Consider the following 18,839-nt stretch of genomic DNA (forward strand, 5'->3'; position numbering starts at 1 on the left):
GCCATATGGGAGGGGTTAAAGCTTCCCAAAGCCCGCAGAACCCACAGAGGGTCTGTCCCCGCTACAGCCTGCAGGCCCCGGTCTCCCAAGGATTAACTCCACAGCTTAGCTTGTTTCTCAGAGCATAACAGGATTGGTAACTTTGGCCTGATACATATAGCCACTGGCTTAACCGCAAGTTCCTGCTTCCTATTTGTCAAGTTATCTGCCAGGGGATTGGATAAAACTCAAGGGATTTAGGGTGGCCACGAGAGGATTGGATAAACACTGGGAGGAACTGAAGGGATTTAGGGTTGCCACTACTGGGAGGAACTGAAGGGATTTAGGGTGGCCACTACTGGGAGGAGCTAAGCAGAGTATAAAAGAAAGTCTGGAGTTGCAATAAAGATCATTCTGTCATCGATCGGCATTCGGTGTACTGCGTGTTGCCTTGTCTTGTCTCTCTGCGTTGTCTGCGTTGCAACCCTAGTCCCTCCGCTCGGCTCGGGGTACGTGGCGACGCGGGCGTTCCCAACATCTGGAGGTTCCCACCGAGATTGAGAAAGAGAGGATACGACGAAGGGTCGTCCCAAGAGTCTGGCCAGCTGATTCAGGTAAGTGGGACGTATTGTAAGTCTCTCCTAAACTGGTAGGAGAGGGAGGTTCATTTTGAAATATAGTCAGGTTTTGGATTTATTTTGAAATAGAGTTAGGTTTTAGACTTATTTTGAAATATAACTAGGTTTTGGATTTATTTTTTAAGTTTTCGATTTATTTTGAAGTATAGTCAGGTTTTAGATTTATTTTGAAGTATAGTTAGGTCTTGGTGTTTAATTTATCCGGTGAAAAGGACGATAAAATGGGTTCTGCCTTCTCCCGGGATAAATTGGCCACCGAGCTTGAAGAACTTCTACGTCAACTGGGGATGCCAGTTAAATTTAAAATGATTAGAAATTTTGTTAAAGCCATTCAATCTAGCAGTCCTTGGTTTATTGTTTCAGGCAACTTCAATATTCCCGATTGGGAACAGGTTAAGGCCAATTTACAATCCTGTTTACAAAAAGACCCAGATAATTTCCCCATTGTTAACTTTTCTTTGTGGCGCTTAGTCCGTGATTCATTATTTACTGATAAAGTGAAAGTTGAGAGACAGTTAAGAGAAGTACAGACTACTTTTGAAGCAATCCAGGGGTGGGAAGTTCTACGGTCCTTGGAAGCCTGGAACGAGGTGGCCTCGAGTGAAACCACCCCGAGTGAGACCTCTTCTTTAGAGGAGAGTGAGGTCTCTTCTTTAGAGGAGAGTGAAGCCTCTTCTTCAGATGAGAACGAGGCCTCTTCCTCGGAAGAGAGTGAGGACAAACGAGATGAGGAGGCTTTCTTAAAGCGGAAAATTAAGGATAAGGAGAAGGTTTTCTTAAAGCGGAAAATTAAGGATAAAGAGAAGGTTTTCTTAAAGCGGGAAATTAGGGACATTAAAAGAAAGTTAAAGGAAGCAGGAACTTGCGGTTAAGCCAGTGGCTATATGTATCAGGCCAAAGTTACCAATCCTGTTATGCTCTGAGAAACAAGCTAAGCTGTGGAGTTAATCCTTGGGAGACCGGGGCCTGCATGTCCCCCATGATGGTTTTAGCTGTGGAAAATCCTAGCGCTCAAGTTTGGCTGAACATGGTGTGATGGGCAGCCAGAGACGGGTAAGATCTGGCAGCGCTGATGACCAACCTAAGACAGGGATTCCCCAGGTGGGGCTCCCCATGACGGGTAAGGCGTCAACTGACTGCTAGACAACCTAAGACAGGCGTCCATTAAAAAAACAAAAAAAGGGGGACATGCAGGCCCCGGTCTCCCAAGGATTAACTCCACAGCTTAGCTTGTTTCTCAGAGCATAACAGGATTGGTAACTTTGGCCTGATACATATAGCCACTGGCTTAACCGCAAGTTCCTGCTTCCTATTTGTCAAGTTATCTGCCAGGGGATTGGATAAAACTCAAGGGATTTAGGGTGGCCACGAGAGGATTGGATAAACACTGGGAGGAACTGAAGGGATTTAGGGTTGCCACTACTGGGAGGAACTGAAGGGATTTAGGGTGGCCACTACTGGGAGGAGCTAAGCAGAGTATAAAAGAAAGTCTGGAGTTGCAATAAAGATCATTCTGTCATCGATCGGCATTCGGTGTACTGCGTGTTGCCTTGTCTTGTCTCTCTGCGTTGTCTGCGTTGCAACCCTAGTCCCTCCGCTCGGCTCGGGGTACGTGGCGACGCGGGCGTTCCCAACAGGGTGTGCCCAACCTGAGTCAGGGTGGTCTGCGGGGCTGGCCCCTAGTGTGGCAGCAGGAGGTCTCTGGCCAAAGGCAGGGACGCTGGCAGACCCTGCTGGGAGCAGCTGCCCCATCCCACGCTGCGCCTCTCTCCTGCTCTCCCTCCTGCCTCTCTGGGGCATCACTCAGGAACTCCGGGAGACTAAGGAAGCAACACAGCTCTGCCCTCCTATTCTGCTCGGGAGAGCTGACCTGCAGTGGGCAACGGTACACAATTGTTCAGATACAAGCCCACTCGTGAGCCCTCTAACCCTGGGGGGCCCTGCAGCCTAACCCCGCCTGGGCTGGGCACCCCAGAGCCAGGCAGCAACGTGGGGCCCCTCCTCACCAGCGCACCTGAGCACCAGGGAACCCCATCACCGAACACTTCATGTCACTGCTCCTGGAACCACCTCCTGACCACAGGGGAGAGACCACCCTGCTCCCAGGTGCACCTCCGCAGAGGCAGCAGCACCAGGGGAGGTGTGCTTGGAGGAGCAGGCCCTTCTGGATCAAGCCCCGGTCCGTGCAGCCACTGCATCTCAGGGCCTCACTTCCAGAAAAGCAAAAGGTGCTTCCAAAGCCCGCAGAAAACCAAGTGCTACAGTTGGCTAAGCAGCTGCTTGCAGTGCTGGCTCCCGACACAGCAGAGTGCAGGCTCAAGGCCAGGCTGCCCCGCTTCGCTCCAGCTCCCTGCTCATGCACCTGGGAAAGCAGCAGAGGACGGCCGAGTGGGAGGCTGCTGTCAGGTGTGAACCAGCAGCAAGAAGACGTGTCTCCCGGCTCCAGCCCCTGTGGACGCTCTGGACCGGAGCCCAGCCGCGGCCCAGGTTCAGCTCCGAACCCGGAGCCCAGCCGTGCTCCCGGTTCAGCTCTGGCTAGAATGGCCTTGGCCTCCCAAATAAAAGGATATGGGACTGACAGGCAGGTCCACTTCGGTGCCAACAACCCTAAAGCCCCCACCAGCCCCGGCGTTTCCTTTCACGTTCTTTTCTACTGTTTTACCAGGACACAGAGCAACTGGCAGGCCCCCATATGTTCCCTCCCCGATGCCCACAACAGCCACAGCAGGGCCTGGCTGGGACAGGAGCACAGGGGAGCCTCCACACTGATGGCAAGGACCCACATCCCTGGGCCCAGGCCAGCTGTCCCCTCAGACAGAGAGACCCTGGGTGACCCATGTGGCAGATGAGCCAGCAGGGCCGGCCAGCAGTCCGACCCCAGGCAGGGCTCCTGCTGCTGGTGGCCATAGGCAGCATCTTCTCTCCAGGGTGGAGAGCTCACACAGCCTGCCCCACATACACAGGGCTCTCTGCTCTGCACCTAACCTCTGGGGCTGGGCGGCGACAGGTTCCTCCTCATGGCTGAGGGTTCTGTGTAGATAACCCTGCTATTTAGACAGGATGTTGGTCTAATTCCTGCCTCGCAGGCTCCCAGGGCTGTAATTTTTTCCCAGCATGATGTATCCCCCGTGGCAAGCCTCGCGCAGATCAAGTCTTTATTGCCGCGCCGCCCTGTGCACGTTATCAGGCCCACACACTCTGCCCTCTCCGCTCACCATCCACAGGTCACTCCTAATGACTAATCGATCTCATTAGCTTTCCTAATTAAAAACTTTACTGCCGCAATGGAAGACAAACTACAAAAAAGCTGCTGGCGTCATATCTGCCTGAGCTGGCAGAACATCCGTCAATAGCATGCAAGCTCCCCGTCCCGCAGCAGGGGCTACCCGGGCACCCCGAGGACCGGCCCAGCCCCCCGTCCCGCAGCAGGGGCGACCCGGAGCACCCTAAGGACCGGCCCAGCCCCCTGTCCTGCAGCAGGGGCGACCCGGGCACCCCGAGGGCCAGCCCAGCCCCCCGTCCTGCAGCAGGGGCGACCCGGGCACCCCGAGGGCCAGCCCAGCCCCCCGTCCCGCAGCAGGGGCGACCCTGCATGAGTAGGACGACAGCTCTATGGAGACAGCAGGGGTACTGCTGGGGGCACTGGCCACCATGCCTGCTGGTCCCAAGGCCATGCCCACCACACCCAAGGCCCAGGGGCCATGCCTCTGTCACAGCGTGGTGGGGATAGTACCAGCAGGACACGAGTAGGTGGACCACAGAGTGGCCTGGCCTGGCCTGGAGAGCAGGCAAGCAGGCAGGGGCAGGGGCCTGAGCTGCCCAGCATGGCCTCAGCCACTGCCGCACACCCAGTGCCCAGCTCCTGGGGGCACTGTCCTGACCACCCGCCGTGGGCTAGGGAGCACGAAGCCAGAGGGGCATGAGGGCAAGCTTAGGCTCAGCATTTGCTGGAGGGAGTGGGGTGCTGGCGAGAGCCCCTCCCCAGAGTGGGCCATGGCAGCAGGCAGACTCCTCCCCACCCCCCACCCATCTCTGCACCAAAAGGCTGACCCACAAAGCCTCAGCAGTCTTTCTCCCATGTTGCTGGGGGCCCCTGACCCACAGCCAGGTTCCTCCACAGCCCCACACTCAGCTCAATACGACCTGTGACCTACTGCAGGCCAAAGTCCCATCTGGCGGACCCCCAACACCCTAGGAGTGTCGGCCCCAGTTCCAGCTGTACACAGGCCTTGGAGGCGGTGAGTCAGGGCTGCAACTGGGATGCCATGCTCTTCACGGGGGGCAGCCGAACTCCAGATGCCCCAGCCAGCTGCTCCTCCCCTCTCCTGTGTCACCCGCCCTCCGTCCGCAGTCCCCCACCAGCCAGCTGACTTGGTCCACCCCAGCAGCCCACTCTTGTGGCGGACAGGTGGTCACTCCCTGTGCCCGGGCCCCAGTGGCCAGCAGCGCAAGCAGGCACAGGGTCAGGTGGCTCCCCCACCTGCATCCCTGCAGCCCCCTTGGGTCTGCTGTGCACCCTGCTCCCACGGCCAGCCCAGCAGCTCAAGCATGTGTCCCTGCAGCCCAGCTTGCTCCTGGAGGGACAGAGCTTATCTCTGGCCACTGCCTGCCCACTGCCCCTCCATTGCCCTGTGCGGGCCTGTTGGCAGCTGGACATGATGTGGTATCTTCAGGGGACTCCTGAGCCCCACTCCCACAGACCCTGCCCCCAGGACGTCCCTCTACCTTACCAGTGCCACTGCACTGCCCAGCAGCACAGACAAGCCGCCTGGCCCACCCTCTGGACGCTGGGCAGGCCCCTGTTGCTGCAGACGCCGAGCAGAGCAGGCAGAGTATGCCTAAGCCACAGCGGTCAGGAGACCAGCAGGATGCTCCTGTGGGACCCCGACACCCTGCAGGTGTACCAGGAGGTCCCAGGCATACCTCCAAGGCCCTGCAGCTAGAGGGGAGGACCTGGGAAGGCCGTCTCTGGCTGCACAAGAAGGTGCACTGGCTCAACTGGCTAGTCCTCTGCCTGGAAGTGCCAGCACCCCTTGAAGGCATCAGTTCGTGTCCCAGCTGCTCCGGTAAGAGACCCAGAAGAAGCTCCTAGACATCTGGGGAGTGACCGAGCAGATGGAAGATCCTCTCTCCCCTCTGTGGAACTTTATCTCTACAATAAAAATAAACAAGGGGGGCCCAGAGCCGTGGCCTAGCGGCTAAAGTCCTCGCCTTGAATGCACCTGGATCCCATAGGAGCACGGGTTCTAATCCGGGCTGCTCCACTTCCCATCCAGCTCCCTGCTTGTGGCCTGGGAGAGCAGTTGAGGACGGCCCAAAGCCTTGGGACCCTGCACCCACATGGGAGACCTGGAGGAGGTTCCTGGTTCCTGGCTTCAGATCGGCACAGCACCGGCCGTTGCGGCCACTTGGGGAGTGAATCATCGGATGGAAGATCTTCCTCTCTGTCTCTCCTCCTCTCTGTGTATCTAACTTTGTAATAAAAATAAATAAATCTTAAAAATAAATAAAACCGGGCCCGGCGGCATGGCTTAGCGGCTAAAGTCCTCGCCTTGAACGCGCCTGGATCCCATACAGGCGCCGGTTCTAATCCCGGCAGCTCCACTTCCCATCCAGCTCCCTGCTTGTGGCCTGGGAAAGCAGTCGAGGATGGCCCAAAGCTTTGGGATCCTGTACCCGTGTGGGAGACCCGGAAGAAGCTCCTGGTTCCTGGCTTTGGATCGGCGCAGCACCGGCCATTTCAGTCACTTGGGGAGTGAATCATCGGACGGAAGATCTTCCTCTCTGTATATCCAACTTTGTAATAAAAATAAATAAATAAATAAATCTTTAAAAAAAAAAAGAAAGAGAAAAAATAAACAAAATCCTTTAAAAGGTGGGTGGAGCTGCTGCCTATTCCTGCCAAGTGCCAGCCCCACACAGGGCTGCTGGGCAGGCAGCTTGCCCACCACCGGTAGAGGCACTACACACAGGCCTGCCCGCACCCCCCCCCAGGACTGCAGGCCGCTACCCTTACTCTGCTCGCATACAGTGCCTTGCCCACACGGTGCCAGCTCAGGACCTACTCACATTCAGTCCTCTAGCGGTGCCAGAGGCCCTGCAGGTGGAGGGGGCACGTAAGAGCTGTCTCCCCTCACCTGCAGAGAACTGCTGGAAGCCTGCAGGGAGGAGGCGCCTCTCACAGACCTGATGGCAGCTGACTGAGGCCAGGTGACTGGCACAGCGGAAGCTGCCTCCCCTTACCTAAAAGAACTGCTGGGGGCCTGCAGGGAGGCGGCGCCTCTCAGAGGCCTGAAGGCAGTAGAGGCCAGCGGCTGGCATGCGGGAGCTGCCAGGCCCAGCCTAACGAGCCTCAGATGGCATGACAGGAATTGCAGAGTATGAATTTTTATAAGCCTCATAAATCACTCTTTTCCCACACTCGAGACGGCAAAGCAGCACTGCCACAGCAGCAGCACAGCTCCCGCTCGTGCCGGCAGCCTCACTCCAAACCCAGCTCTGTCCCCACGGGCAGCTGAGCCAGCAGGCACCCCTCGGCCACCCAAAGCTGAGACGGTCAGTACATGGGCCAGGGGAGGCCCTGCCAGCACCCCTCATCTCAGCACCTCCCATGGAGTTGGGCCACGGGGTGTGAACACCCACGCACCCACCCACCACAGCCAGGCCCAGCCTGGAGGACCTTCCGGGGACCCCCTGCACCCCCACATGCATGCAGGCTGGGCTGAGTCCCACGCCTCACAGCACCGTGGAAATAGCGCATCCATCTCTGACAAGCATTTGTGGGTTATCAGATCACAGCTGCGGTGCAAACAGGGCCGTCCGTCACCCTAACAGGCCTTGGGCAGCTCGGCGATGACAAACCGCCGCTGTCAGCCGCCTGGCCCTGCGCGGGCCCCATGCTCCCTGTAGTTCCACGTGGCCTAGTGTTTAATGACAACGTGAGGCAGCCACCACCTTGCACGTCAGAGCCCTATTAGAAGGAAGATTGAGACCCTGCCCCTCCCAAAGTCGCTCAAGCAACACCGGGCGCTGGTTCCTGTAATTACCCTGCACGAGCATCGATCGCAGCAGCACCTGAGCCGTGTGGGAAATGGCTGCTGTTCGCTCAGCTCGGCACAGTCGGGGGATGCGGATGGGCCCCACCTCCTCCACCAAGCAGGGGCAGGACCGCGACGGGGCAGATGGACGGCCGCACCTGCAGTCCGCTCCGAGCCAAGCGGCCGGCATCAAGTGTGGCTGTACTCAAGTTCTGCGGGTATAGCTGAGTGCCCAGCAGGCCTCACCCCGACTCCACTTCAGAGAAGGGGGTGGTCCCCGGAGCTCTCCCCACCACCCCCGCGTCCACACACTGGGCACACACCCTTCTTCCCTCTTTGAGACCCTCCCAATTTGTGCCCCTGCTTATGCCCTACCTGGACACCTGTAGGCACAAGCCAGCTGGGCTCCGGCACAAGGCAGGCCAAGCCAGCCAGCCACTGAGCCAGGCACAGGCAGAGCCACCAGGCCCTCCTCAAGAGCTCTCAGAAAGCAGCTGCCCAGTGCGGAGGGCGCAGAAGTGGCCGCGGGGTCCAGGCTGCACCTTTGCTGGAGCCCTGAGCCCGACCAGCCCCACCCTGCAGGCTGAGGCCACGAGACCCACCCTGCCCTGACATGGCTGTGTGGCCAGGCTCTGGGGTCCCCAGAATTGCAGGACACGGCCTGAGGCGGGAGCAGTCCTCGTCCGTCACAGCTGCGGAAGGGTAGGCACTCTGAAGAGGTCTGGAATTCGCCTGCTCCAGAGCCTGCACTCCAGAGCACCCCAGGGCTCAGCCCGCAGCTGGCTGGGATGGGATGGAGGCAGCCCCCAGGGCTGGGACTGCAGCGGCCACAGGAAGGCTGGGTCACTCCCAACTGCCAATCCCAGCCTGTACTTCACTGCTGGGGGCCAGGCCACAGATGGCAGCAGGACAACTAAGGCCCTCACGCTGGCCTGCACCCGCAGGTCCACCTGCTGGCAGGCCCACCTGCTGGCAGGGCCAGTGCCCCCTCACGCTGGCCTGCACCCGCAGGTCCACCTGCTGGCAGGCCCACCTGCTGGCAGGGCCAGTGCCCCCTCACGTTGGCCTGCACCCGCAGGCCCACCTGCTGGCAGGGCCAGTGCTCCTAGCTGCCCCGGCATGCCCCACAACAGCAAAGGGAGGGACCAGGGTGACATGAGGCTCTCTGTGAGATGTGAGCCCTCACTGGCTGCGTCAGTTGGATCATGCCAAGTTGGATGCCCAGGCGGTGGTGGTAGACGGGCACCACAAGGAAGCTTGGGGCCGGGAGACAGACCTTCCAGCCAGCCAACAAATAACTAGGCACTTCCTGGCGAGCAGCAGCTGAACTGATAGCCAGGCGTTCCCAGCTCTAGATTTCCTTTGGAAATCCCACCCAGCCCGGCACTGACACCAAATCTTCCATTGCAAGGCCTGCGCCCCAAGATGCCCTGGCTTGTGCAGGGGGACACCAGTAGGGCCAGCAGAACCCAGCCACGGCCGCTGCCTTCCTCCGCCCAGCTGGGCTCCACAGGTCGCTCCCAGCAGGGTATGCCTGGCCAGTGGGGATGCCTGCTGCTGGCAGCGAGGAAGTCCCAGGGCTCACTGGACTAGGACCACAGCAGACCATGGTGGACCAGAGCAGACCAGAGCAAAACCACAGGAGCAGGGCCACTGCTGAACCGGCTGCCCTCTGCACCCTGCCAGGTCTCCCACGACGGCCCAGACAGGACCCAGTGCTCTCCAGACAACCACACCCACCATCGCTCCCTGGCAGAGCCATGCAAGGGGGGGAGGTCTCAGCTCAGGGGCTCAGTGGGGCTGGCATCCTTGGGGCACCTCCTCGGCAGGGTTCCATCTGTGTCAACAGGCTCCTGGGAGGGCGCGGGTCAAGTGCGCACCCAGGCAGCAGTGACTACTGTGTGAGTTGGCAGTGAGCAGCATGGGGCCCCCACACCGGGGACGCGCACACCCAGCAGCACAGACGTCTCCGCATTCCCAGGCAAGCTTGGTCTCCCTCAGTGTCCACACAGAGCTCACCCCAGCTTGCCGAGGGACAGCTCTGTATCAACCCAGCACGGTCGCCCCAAGGCCTCTCCCAGGCCGAGAAGAGGAACCCATAGGGACATCCCAAAGCATCCCAACACCTGAGCAGCCTTTCCACACCATCCCTTGATGCTTTGGGGGGCACAGGTCGGGGCGCCCTGCTCAACCACGAGCTATGGCGCTGGGTGCAGGACTCGCAGGCCTGACTCCCAGACACGCTCTCCTTCATCAGGCAGCCAAACAGCAAAGGTGGCACTGCCATGGGCACCAGGGCTGGGCAAGGGGCCCTGGAAACTGCAAGGATGGGCATCCCAGTCTCCAGGCCAGCCACCTGCTCAGCATACAGCCCCTCTCTGGGAGGACCCCCAATGCTCCCCACAAAGGCCCCATCTCCTGTCTGGTTTCCATCACTTCCAGAGTGCTCTCAGCCCTCGACACGGAACAACGGGCTCAGGCACACGGAGCTCCAAGTCCTGGTGCCACTGCCTGGATGCCAGTGCCTTGCTCAGACACCTTGGAAGACAGGAGGGGGATGGCTAACCCACATGTGAAACCTGGGAGGCCCTGGCCCCCGGCTCCAGCCGGGCCACCCCTGCAGCCATGAGTGTTTGGGGGATTGAACGGCACATGGGAAACTCTTTCCCTGTCTCTCTTACAGTGCCACACAGGACAGGCTGGGACACAGCACCTGCCAATTCAAATGAGAGCTGGGTCTGGGATGAGCCAGGCCGGGCCAAGCAGCACCCACTGGCGAACGCCAGGACCAGGAGCAGGCATGTCAGGGAGTGGATCTCATAGGCAAAGTCTGGGAACTCCCCTGGCTGCAGCTCCCACAGGTGAGCACAAGCTAGGGCTGGGGGGGTCGGGCTGACCTAGGCCGCAGCAACCCATGGGTGTGTGGAAGATCCAGACAAGACCCAGAATGGGCTAGGCTAGGCCACAGCACACACCAGGGCTGGGGTGGGCCTGTTGGGAGGTGACTGGAGGTCACTCCAACTAGGCTTCAGCACCCACGAGTGTGTGTGACAGCTGAGCCTTGACGGAATGGACTGGGCTAGGTCTCAGCACCCACTGGTTCGTGTGACATGCTGACCTGACAGCCGCATGCGCTGGCAAGACGACCCTCCACTGACTGTGCGCACCAGAGTCCACTCTGAGGATGCCCTGACGGGCTCCTCTACCAGGTCAATGGACTCAAACCCTGGCCACAGGGAAGACCAAGATACATGGAATCCAGCCTGAAAGCACACGCATCACACCTCGCCTCCCGTGGTTGGTGGCCATGCAGCGAACAGCATGACCAGATGCACACAAAAGACATGACAGCCAACCCAAGATGCTGGCCCCACGCTCAGAGGCCACTGGACAAGCGAGCTGTAACAGTGCCAACAGTGTGCCCTCCAGAGGGACACTGTTTTTCATGACCAGGCACTGGAAGGCAAGTGGGGACTGGGAGTGATTCACTCATTACAACAAACAAGACAGGTCAGATAGAATGGTAACCACTGGCTGAAGGCTCTGTGGGAACACTGCCAATTCACAAACGTGCTTTGTACGCCCGACACTATTCTGAAATAGAAGAATGGGCAGGTACCCAAAAAAATCAATCCAATTTTTAGAAATCTATTGATGAGCTCAAGGGCTTAAAAGACAAGACTGCAGGGGCAAGTGTCGCACATCAGGAAGAGCCACCCCACGGGAGCCCCAAGGGCAGCACGCGAGGGCCCAAGGACCTGGATCCTGCCACTCACACGGGAGCCCCTGACAGTCTCCCAGTCCCAGCCTGGCCCTGGCCCCAGCTGTGGGCTTTGGAGAGTGAATCAGTTGATGGAAGGTTCCCCTGTCTCTCCCTGTCACTGCCTTTCTTTTTTTTTTTTTTTTAAAGATTTATTTTTTTATTGGAAATTCAGATATACAGAGAGAAGAGACAGTGAGAAAGATCTTCCGTTCGATGATTCACTCCCCAAGTGAGCTGCAACGGCCGGTGCTGTGCCGATCCGAAGCCAGGAACCAGGAACCTCTTCCAGGTCTCCCACATAGGTGCAGGGTCCCAAAGCACTGGGCCGTCCTCAACTGCTTTCCCAGGCCACAAGCAGGGAGCTGGATGGGAAGCGGAGCTGCCCGGATTACAACTGGCGCCCGTATGGGATCCTGGCGCGTTCAAGGCGAGGACTTTAGCTGCTAGGCTACGCCGCCGGGCCCATCACTGCCTTTCAAACATCAAAATCTTGGGCCCGGCGGTGTGGCTTAGTGGCTAAAGTCCTCGCCTTGAACGCGCCAGGATCCCATAGGAGCACCAGTTCTAATCCCGGCAGCTCCGCTTCCCATCCAGCTCCCTGCTTGTGGCCTGGGAAAGCAGTCGAGGACGGCCCAAAGCCTTGGGACCCTGCACCTATGTGGGAGACCTGGAAGAGGTTCCTGGTTCCTGGCTTCGGATCGGCACAGCACCGGCCGTTTCAATCACTTGGGGAGTGAATCATCGGATGGAAGATCTTCCTCTCTGTCTCTCCTCCTCTCTGTATATCTGACTTTGTAATAAAAATAAATAAATCTTTAAAAAAAAAAATCAAAAACTTAAGGCACATGGTCCAGTTGCCCTTGGGCGCCCATAGGTGGCCTGGCTGTCCCTCCCCACAGGCCCTAGCACTGAGCCAGCCCCAGGGGCAGCTCAGGCTCCTGGGGGCATGAGGCTGGTCCCTGGGCTGTGTCATCCCCTCTAAGGTGCACACCTCTGGGGCCCCCGTAATGCCAGCAAACAGCTGTGCCACCCAGGCCTCGCTGGTGACACCAGATCTCCACCAAGGGACAGGAGGATGGGATGTGGGCAGGGCCAAGGGCAGGTGGGCTTCCTCACCCATCTGGAATCCATATGACAGCTCCCAAGCCTGGCCCCCACTTCAGCTGGTCTGCACACAGAGATCAAGACTTGGGATGGGCCTGGCACAATAGCTTAGTGGCTAAAGTCCTCGCCTTAAATGCACGAGGATCCCATGTGGACACTGGTTTGTATCCTGGCAGCCCCACTTCCCATCCAGCTCCCTGCTTGTGGCCTGGGAAAGCAGTCGAGAACAGCCCAAAGCCTTGGGACTCTGCACCCATGTGGGAGACCCAGAAGATCCTGGCTTCGGATTGGCTCAGCTCCAGCCGTTGCGACCACTTGGGGAGTGAATCAACGGATGGAACACCTTCGTCTCTGCATACTGGCCTTTCAAATGAAAATAAATAAATCTTAGAAAAAAGCAAAACAAAACAAAAACCCAGGGGACGTGTGAGGGACCTGGGGAACCCACAGGCCTTAGGGCAGCACAGCCACCAAGGACAGACCCCACGGCATCACCCACCTCATCACGCACCTTCCCAGGGAAACAGGTGCACAAAGCAGGGTCATAAGGACACCGCACACTGTGCCCTCGGGGGAGCCCCCCGGCAATGGTCTTGGCACACTGAGACCTCAGCCTGGCCTGATCACGGGCCACGTGGGTGAGAGGTGGGCTGCCACCCAAGTTCTCTGCTCTGTGCTCGCATGAGCTGTGCTGGGACTTCCTTGATAAGCAGCTTTGAGAAGTCAGTGCAGTCCCACGCTGCCTGTCAGCCCCACATATTGTACATGACCTTTCTCCAGGGTGGGTGCGGAGAGACGGACCTTCTAGCCAGTTACGGTGCCGGCGGTGGGAGGACGGTCGGAAGAGGCCCTTCTGCCTTCCCCTTTCTTAGTCTATATAGGTGCTCGTTTCACAGGGTAGGTGGGAAGAGGCTGCACCTTGAGCCCCCACACCCACTGGTACGCCAGACCCTGTGAGAGACCTGCAGGGTGCGAGGGGCCCTCTGGCTCAGGGGACTAGGGAGCCACCCTTCTGTCCAGGAGCGATGGAAGGACCGCCCTGGCTCACACAGAGACCCCTGCACGCTGTCCTGCTTCCTGGGCCTGGAGGAGCTGCGCCGGCCACACCAGGCCCACACAGGCGTTCCATGGCAGGTCTTCCTGGGGAAGTTGACGAGCAAGGCCACGAGCCACATGAGAAGCAGCCGAAGCCATGGCCACCTGCTGGTGGGCACAGGGCCTGACTCAGTACTTTGCTCCCAACGCTAACTGCTCTAACTGCTCACGCACCCTACACGGTGCTTGCTGCAGGGAAAGGGAACAGCCCAACAGCCCCCAAGATGTGCTTCGGGGTGCCACTGCTCAACCCGCACAGCAGTCGGGCGAGATGACCCTGGGGGCTCCAAGCCAGGGGTCTCCTCGGCCCTACGGCCACAGGACAGTAGTCCCAGCCCCCCGACCCTAAGCCATCTCTGCTGGGCACATAAGTCCCCACAGGGCACCCGGGAGCCAGAAACTCGCAGGCAGGCAAACTGCCCGCACCCTCAGCCAAGCCAGGGTGGCAAGCATGCTTTCTGCCCCGGGCGGAGAGGCATCCAGAGCCCAACTGCAGGCTGGAACCTGAGCCTCAAGCCAAGCCGGGGGTGCACAGCACTTGGGGGCAGGTGGCACAGCCAAAGCACGGGGAAGGCAGACACCCCCAGGGCTGCATAAGGCCATGAGCAAGGCAAGTTCAGGACTTGGCCAGTACCTGCTGACCACTCCAGCACATCAGGGGGCAGCCGTGGTCACCTGCAGGCAGAGTCTGAGTGGCACTGCGCCCTCTGCCCTTCCAAACTCACTGCCCCCAGACAGCGGCACATCATCCACAAGGTGGCAGCAGGTCCAGCAAGGCAGCGCCGCACCCCCGCCTGGCTCCTCTCTAGGGGACGTTGACCTGGTGACTGCACGCATCCTGGCAGGATGGTACAGGGTCTCAGCCCTCACAAGAAACACTACAGTGCCAACCCCTGGCCCAGACGAGGCTCTCTTCAGACCCTCAGCGCACCCCCCTCCCCCTCAGCACACACCCTCTCAGACCCTCAGCACACACCCCCAGACCCTCAGCACACCCCCTCAGACCCTCAGCACACACCCCCCCCTTAGCACACCCCCCGACCCCCTCAGCACACACCCTCAGACCCTCAGCACACACCCCCCAGACCCTCAGCACACAACCCCCCTTAGCACACCCCCCGACCCCCTCAGCACACACCCTCTCAGACCCTCAGCACACACCCCCCAGACCCTCAGCACACACCCTCAGACCCTCAGCACACATCCCCCAGACCCTCAGCACACACCCCCAGACCCTCAGCACACACCCTCTCAGACCCTCAGCACACACCCCCAGACCCTCAGCACACATCCCCCAGACCCTCAGCACACACCCCCTCAGACCCTCAGCACACACCCTCAGACCCTCAGCACACACCCCCTCAGACCCTCAGCACACACCCTCAGACCCTCAGCACACACCCCCTCAGACCCTCAGCACACGCCCTCTCAGACCCTCAGCACACACACCCTCAGACCCTCAGCACACACCCCCTCAGACCCTCAGCACACACCCCCTCAGACCCTCAGCACACGCCCTCTCAGACCCTCAGCACACGCCCTCAGACCCTCAGCACACACCCCCTCAGACCCTCAGCACACGCCCTCAGACCCTCAGCACACACCCCCCAGACCCTCAGCACACACCCCCCAGACCCTCAGCACACACCCTCAGACCCTCAGCACACACCCCCCAGACCCTCAGCACACACCCTCAGACCCTCAGCACACACCCTCTCAGACCCTCAGCACACACCCTCTCAGACCCTCAGCACACGCCCTCAGACCCTCAGCACACACCCTCTCAGACCCTCAGCACACACCCTCAGACCCTCAGCACACACCCTCAGACCCTCAGCACACACCCTCAGACCCTCAGCACACACCCCCTCAGACCCTCAGCACACACCCCCTCAGACCCTCAGCACACGCCCTCAGACCCTCAGCACACACCCTCTCAGACCCTCAGCACACACCCCCCAGACCCTCAGCACACACCCTCAGACCCTCAGCACACCCCCCGACCCCCTCAGCACACACCCTCTCAGACCCTCAGCACACACCCCCTCAGACCCTCAGCACACACCCCCTCAGACCCTCAGCACACATCCAGACCCTCAGCACACACCCAGACCCTCAGCACACACCCTCAGACCCTCAGCACACACCCCCCAGACCCTCAGCACACCCCCCCAGACCCTCAGCACACGCCCTCAGACCCTCAGCACACATCCCCCAGACCCTCAGCACACACCCCCTCAGACCCTCAGCACACACCCCCTCAGACCCTCAGCACACACCCAGACCCTCAGCACACACCCTCAGACCCTCAGCACACACCCCAGACCCTCAGCACACACCCCGACCCTCAGCACACACCCCCTCAGACCCTCGGCTCACAGCACCCACAGTCTCATTCCCTGGTTCGAGCTCCTGGGTGGCACCTCTGCCCACACCACTCAGTCCACCTGCACAGGCAGGCCAGGCTCCAGGGCTGGCACAGCTCAGGGCCACCTAACAGAAACCCAGGCTCCAGGGCTGGTGGCCGAGGGTTGCAGAATGGGTTCTTGGAGCCCATCTTCTGAGAGCATCAGCAGCCGAGTAGTAGGGGAGGCCCTCGCCGGTGGAGCAAGGTGGGGCTCCGGGCAGAGTGGCAACCTGGGTGAGGTGCGGACAGGGACTGCTCCCGGCCACTCCTGCAACGAGGCACAGATGGGTGGCAAGCACCTGCCACTGGGTGGACTGTTGGAACACGTGGGCGGGCAGCAGGTCTCAGGCCAGCCCACGTGTGCACAAGAGCCTCAGGCAGGCCGGGCATCCTGTCCACCTGAGGGGGGCTGCTGGTGAGCGCACCACCGGATCCAGCACCCGGGCCGTGGGACGGAGACTTCCCTAGCCCTCGTGGGTGACCACGGCACTGTCCATCACACCACGCACACTTCCCAGTGGCTCCAGGACACCCAAGGCTGCAGGGGTCCAGGCGGCACCCCTGGCAGCAGTGACTGGAGGAGGAGGACTTTAAGTGACAACTCGCAAGCAACGGCTCGGGAGAGGCTGCGCCCTCGCTCCCCCCGGGCCAGCGGCCGCAGGATGCTGAACGATGCAGTTTTGAATTCAATTAAAGCGATTATCTGCTGTGGCAAATAAATTGCGTCCAGCGCCCGTCCTGCGGCCCTCCCACCTCAGCCCATCGCCGCCTAACTGCTGCCTCCTGTTTACGCACTCGCAAATTAAATCGCTGATAACACACGCCGCGATAAAAAATGAGCACACCTTGTCCCAGGAAAATTGATTCTCCCTTCGCCCCAACCGGCGGCTGCAGGCTCCGCGCACCGCTCCTGGTGGTCATTAGTAATTCAATTTTCTTTTTATTAGCCCCCTATCTGCTGAGCAACACGGCGGCGGCGCTGACCTCCTGCACGCGGGTAAATGTTTCAAGCCTCTCCCTGATTAATTTTGCCAGTTAAGAAAAAGAGGAGAAATGGCCCAGCTCTCAGCCATCACAATGAGTAAAGCTTAATGTTGATTGTGATGGAATTTGTAATGCCAGGGAAACTGACTGAACACGGCAATTACGCTGCCGCAGTAACTCAAGGGAGATGGCGTTGCTTTCTCCTGGCCGTAGCCTTTTGGTTATTTAAAACAATCCAATTTGCAAGGATAATTATGTGTTAGTGTTTTATCTGCCACTTGGAATGAGCGGGGGAGCTCCAATACTGGCCCAGCATTAGCAGGTTATTGCTGCAAATTACTTGATATCTGCTTGCTTTCACATAAAGAGGAAATTAGGCAATCAGTTACCAAAAAAGGGGGAGGGGTGGAGACATGGCGATCAGAGAGGCAAGAGCACCCTCTGCTGGCCCCCGAGCCACATGGCAGGGTTGAAGCAGGGGCCACTTCGGGGATCCCGGCTCTCACCCCTCTGTCAGACACCCCTGCGCCCTCAAACAGACCAACAGCCAGAGCTGACCGTCTGCTGCTAGTGAAGCATCCCGCAGCCTGCCGCTGACCCCAGCCCAGGGCGGCCCTGCCAGCAGGCGGCCACACCAGCCCGGGGCCACACTGCTCCCAAAGCATCTAGGGTGCGAGATGGAAGCCTTCAAGGACGAGGCACAGTCCTGCGAGACAGGGGCCAGGGGACAGTCCCCAGGAGACGCTCATCTCCGGTCCCAGCCACCTGCCCAGGGCCACCGCAGGACACAGGTGCACACATACCTTCTGCAGGCCTGCGGGCCAGCTGGGCATCCCAGGGCCTCTGAGGCGGCCCTGGCTCCCTCCCTAGTAGCCCCTCCAAATCCCCTTTCCTGCTGTGGCTAGTGAGCCCGTCCTCAACCTGGCCGGCCCCTCTGCACAGGCATCATGTCCCGGTGTGACCATGGGGTCACAAGGGCAGTGACCAGGGTGGCCCCCACCCCCAGGGAGCAAGGGGTGACCTCAAAGGGCTGGGGGGAACCTTCACAGGCACCCAGCAACAGGAGGCCACACGGCCCAGCCCAGAGCAGCAGAGCAGCCCCACAGGCCCTTGGCAGCTGTCTACGTGTCCTCGGCCCCTGGCTTGCCCACCCACAACCCCTGCAGCCCCTATGGGCCCACACACGTCCAGACACCCTGCCCACTCCAGACTTCATCCACACATGCCCACACGCACCCCAACAAACCCCAGGGCTCATACCCCCACGCATGTGCCAGCCTGGAGGTTGGCACATCACCTCACAGGGGCCTGAGACTTCAACTCCCAGCCGCTCACAGGGCCCACCAGCAGGTGTCTTGGCCCGTGAGGTACTGCCCTTCCCCAGGCACGGGACCTAGTGGCCCGCCCACCCAGCTACATACCCTCCTTGGCAGGGAGGTGGGCCCGGCTGGGCAGCAGGCGGCACAGGCGGTGCCGGGTGACCTGCAGCAGGCCCTTACCCGGGGTCTTCTTCAGCACAGGGCTGCTCTTGCCACGGGTGGCCTGTCTCCGCCGCAGGCTGGGCTGGCTCCTGCTGGTGCTGGCAGGCGACAGGCTGTTCTTCTTGTCCCCAGGGAGGCTGCCAAAAGAAGACGCGGGCCACTCCCACAGCTGACCGCACCTCTACCCATCTGCCCGGCTGACAGTGCACACCTCGGGCCTGCCGCCCCAGGGCAAGGGCTCCCGCCCGTGCAGCTGAAGGCAGAGTCAACCCAGAGCCAGGGAGGCAGGACAGGCGACCCTTGCCCAGCGCCGGGCAGGGGAGATGCAGGAAGGAGGCAGCCCCTGGAGCC

At 60.0% G+C, this 18,839-nt stretch overlaps 1 protein-coding gene across 1 annotated transcript in view; it reads right to left on the reverse strand.

Moving 5' to 3' along the window:
- The window catches only part of ZC3H3 (zinc finger CCCH-type containing 3), a 59,776-nt gene that overhangs the window by 38,773 nt on the left and 2,164 nt on the right, over positions 1-18,839 (reverse strand). The window contains exon 3 of the mRNA XM_058659973.1: positions 18,429-18,625. Within this exon, the coding sequence (XP_058515956.1) occupies positions 18,429-18,625 (197 nt within the window). The remainder of the gene's footprint in view (positions 1-18,428; positions 18,626-18,839) is intronic.

This window comes from Ochotona princeps, unplaced genomic scaffold, assembly GCF_030435755.1.
Source record: "Ochotona princeps isolate mOchPri1 unplaced genomic scaffold, mOchPri1.hap1 HAP1_SCAFFOLD_453, whole genome shotgun sequence".
NCBI lineage: Eukaryota > Metazoa > Chordata > Mammalia > Lagomorpha > Ochotonidae > Ochotona > Ochotona princeps.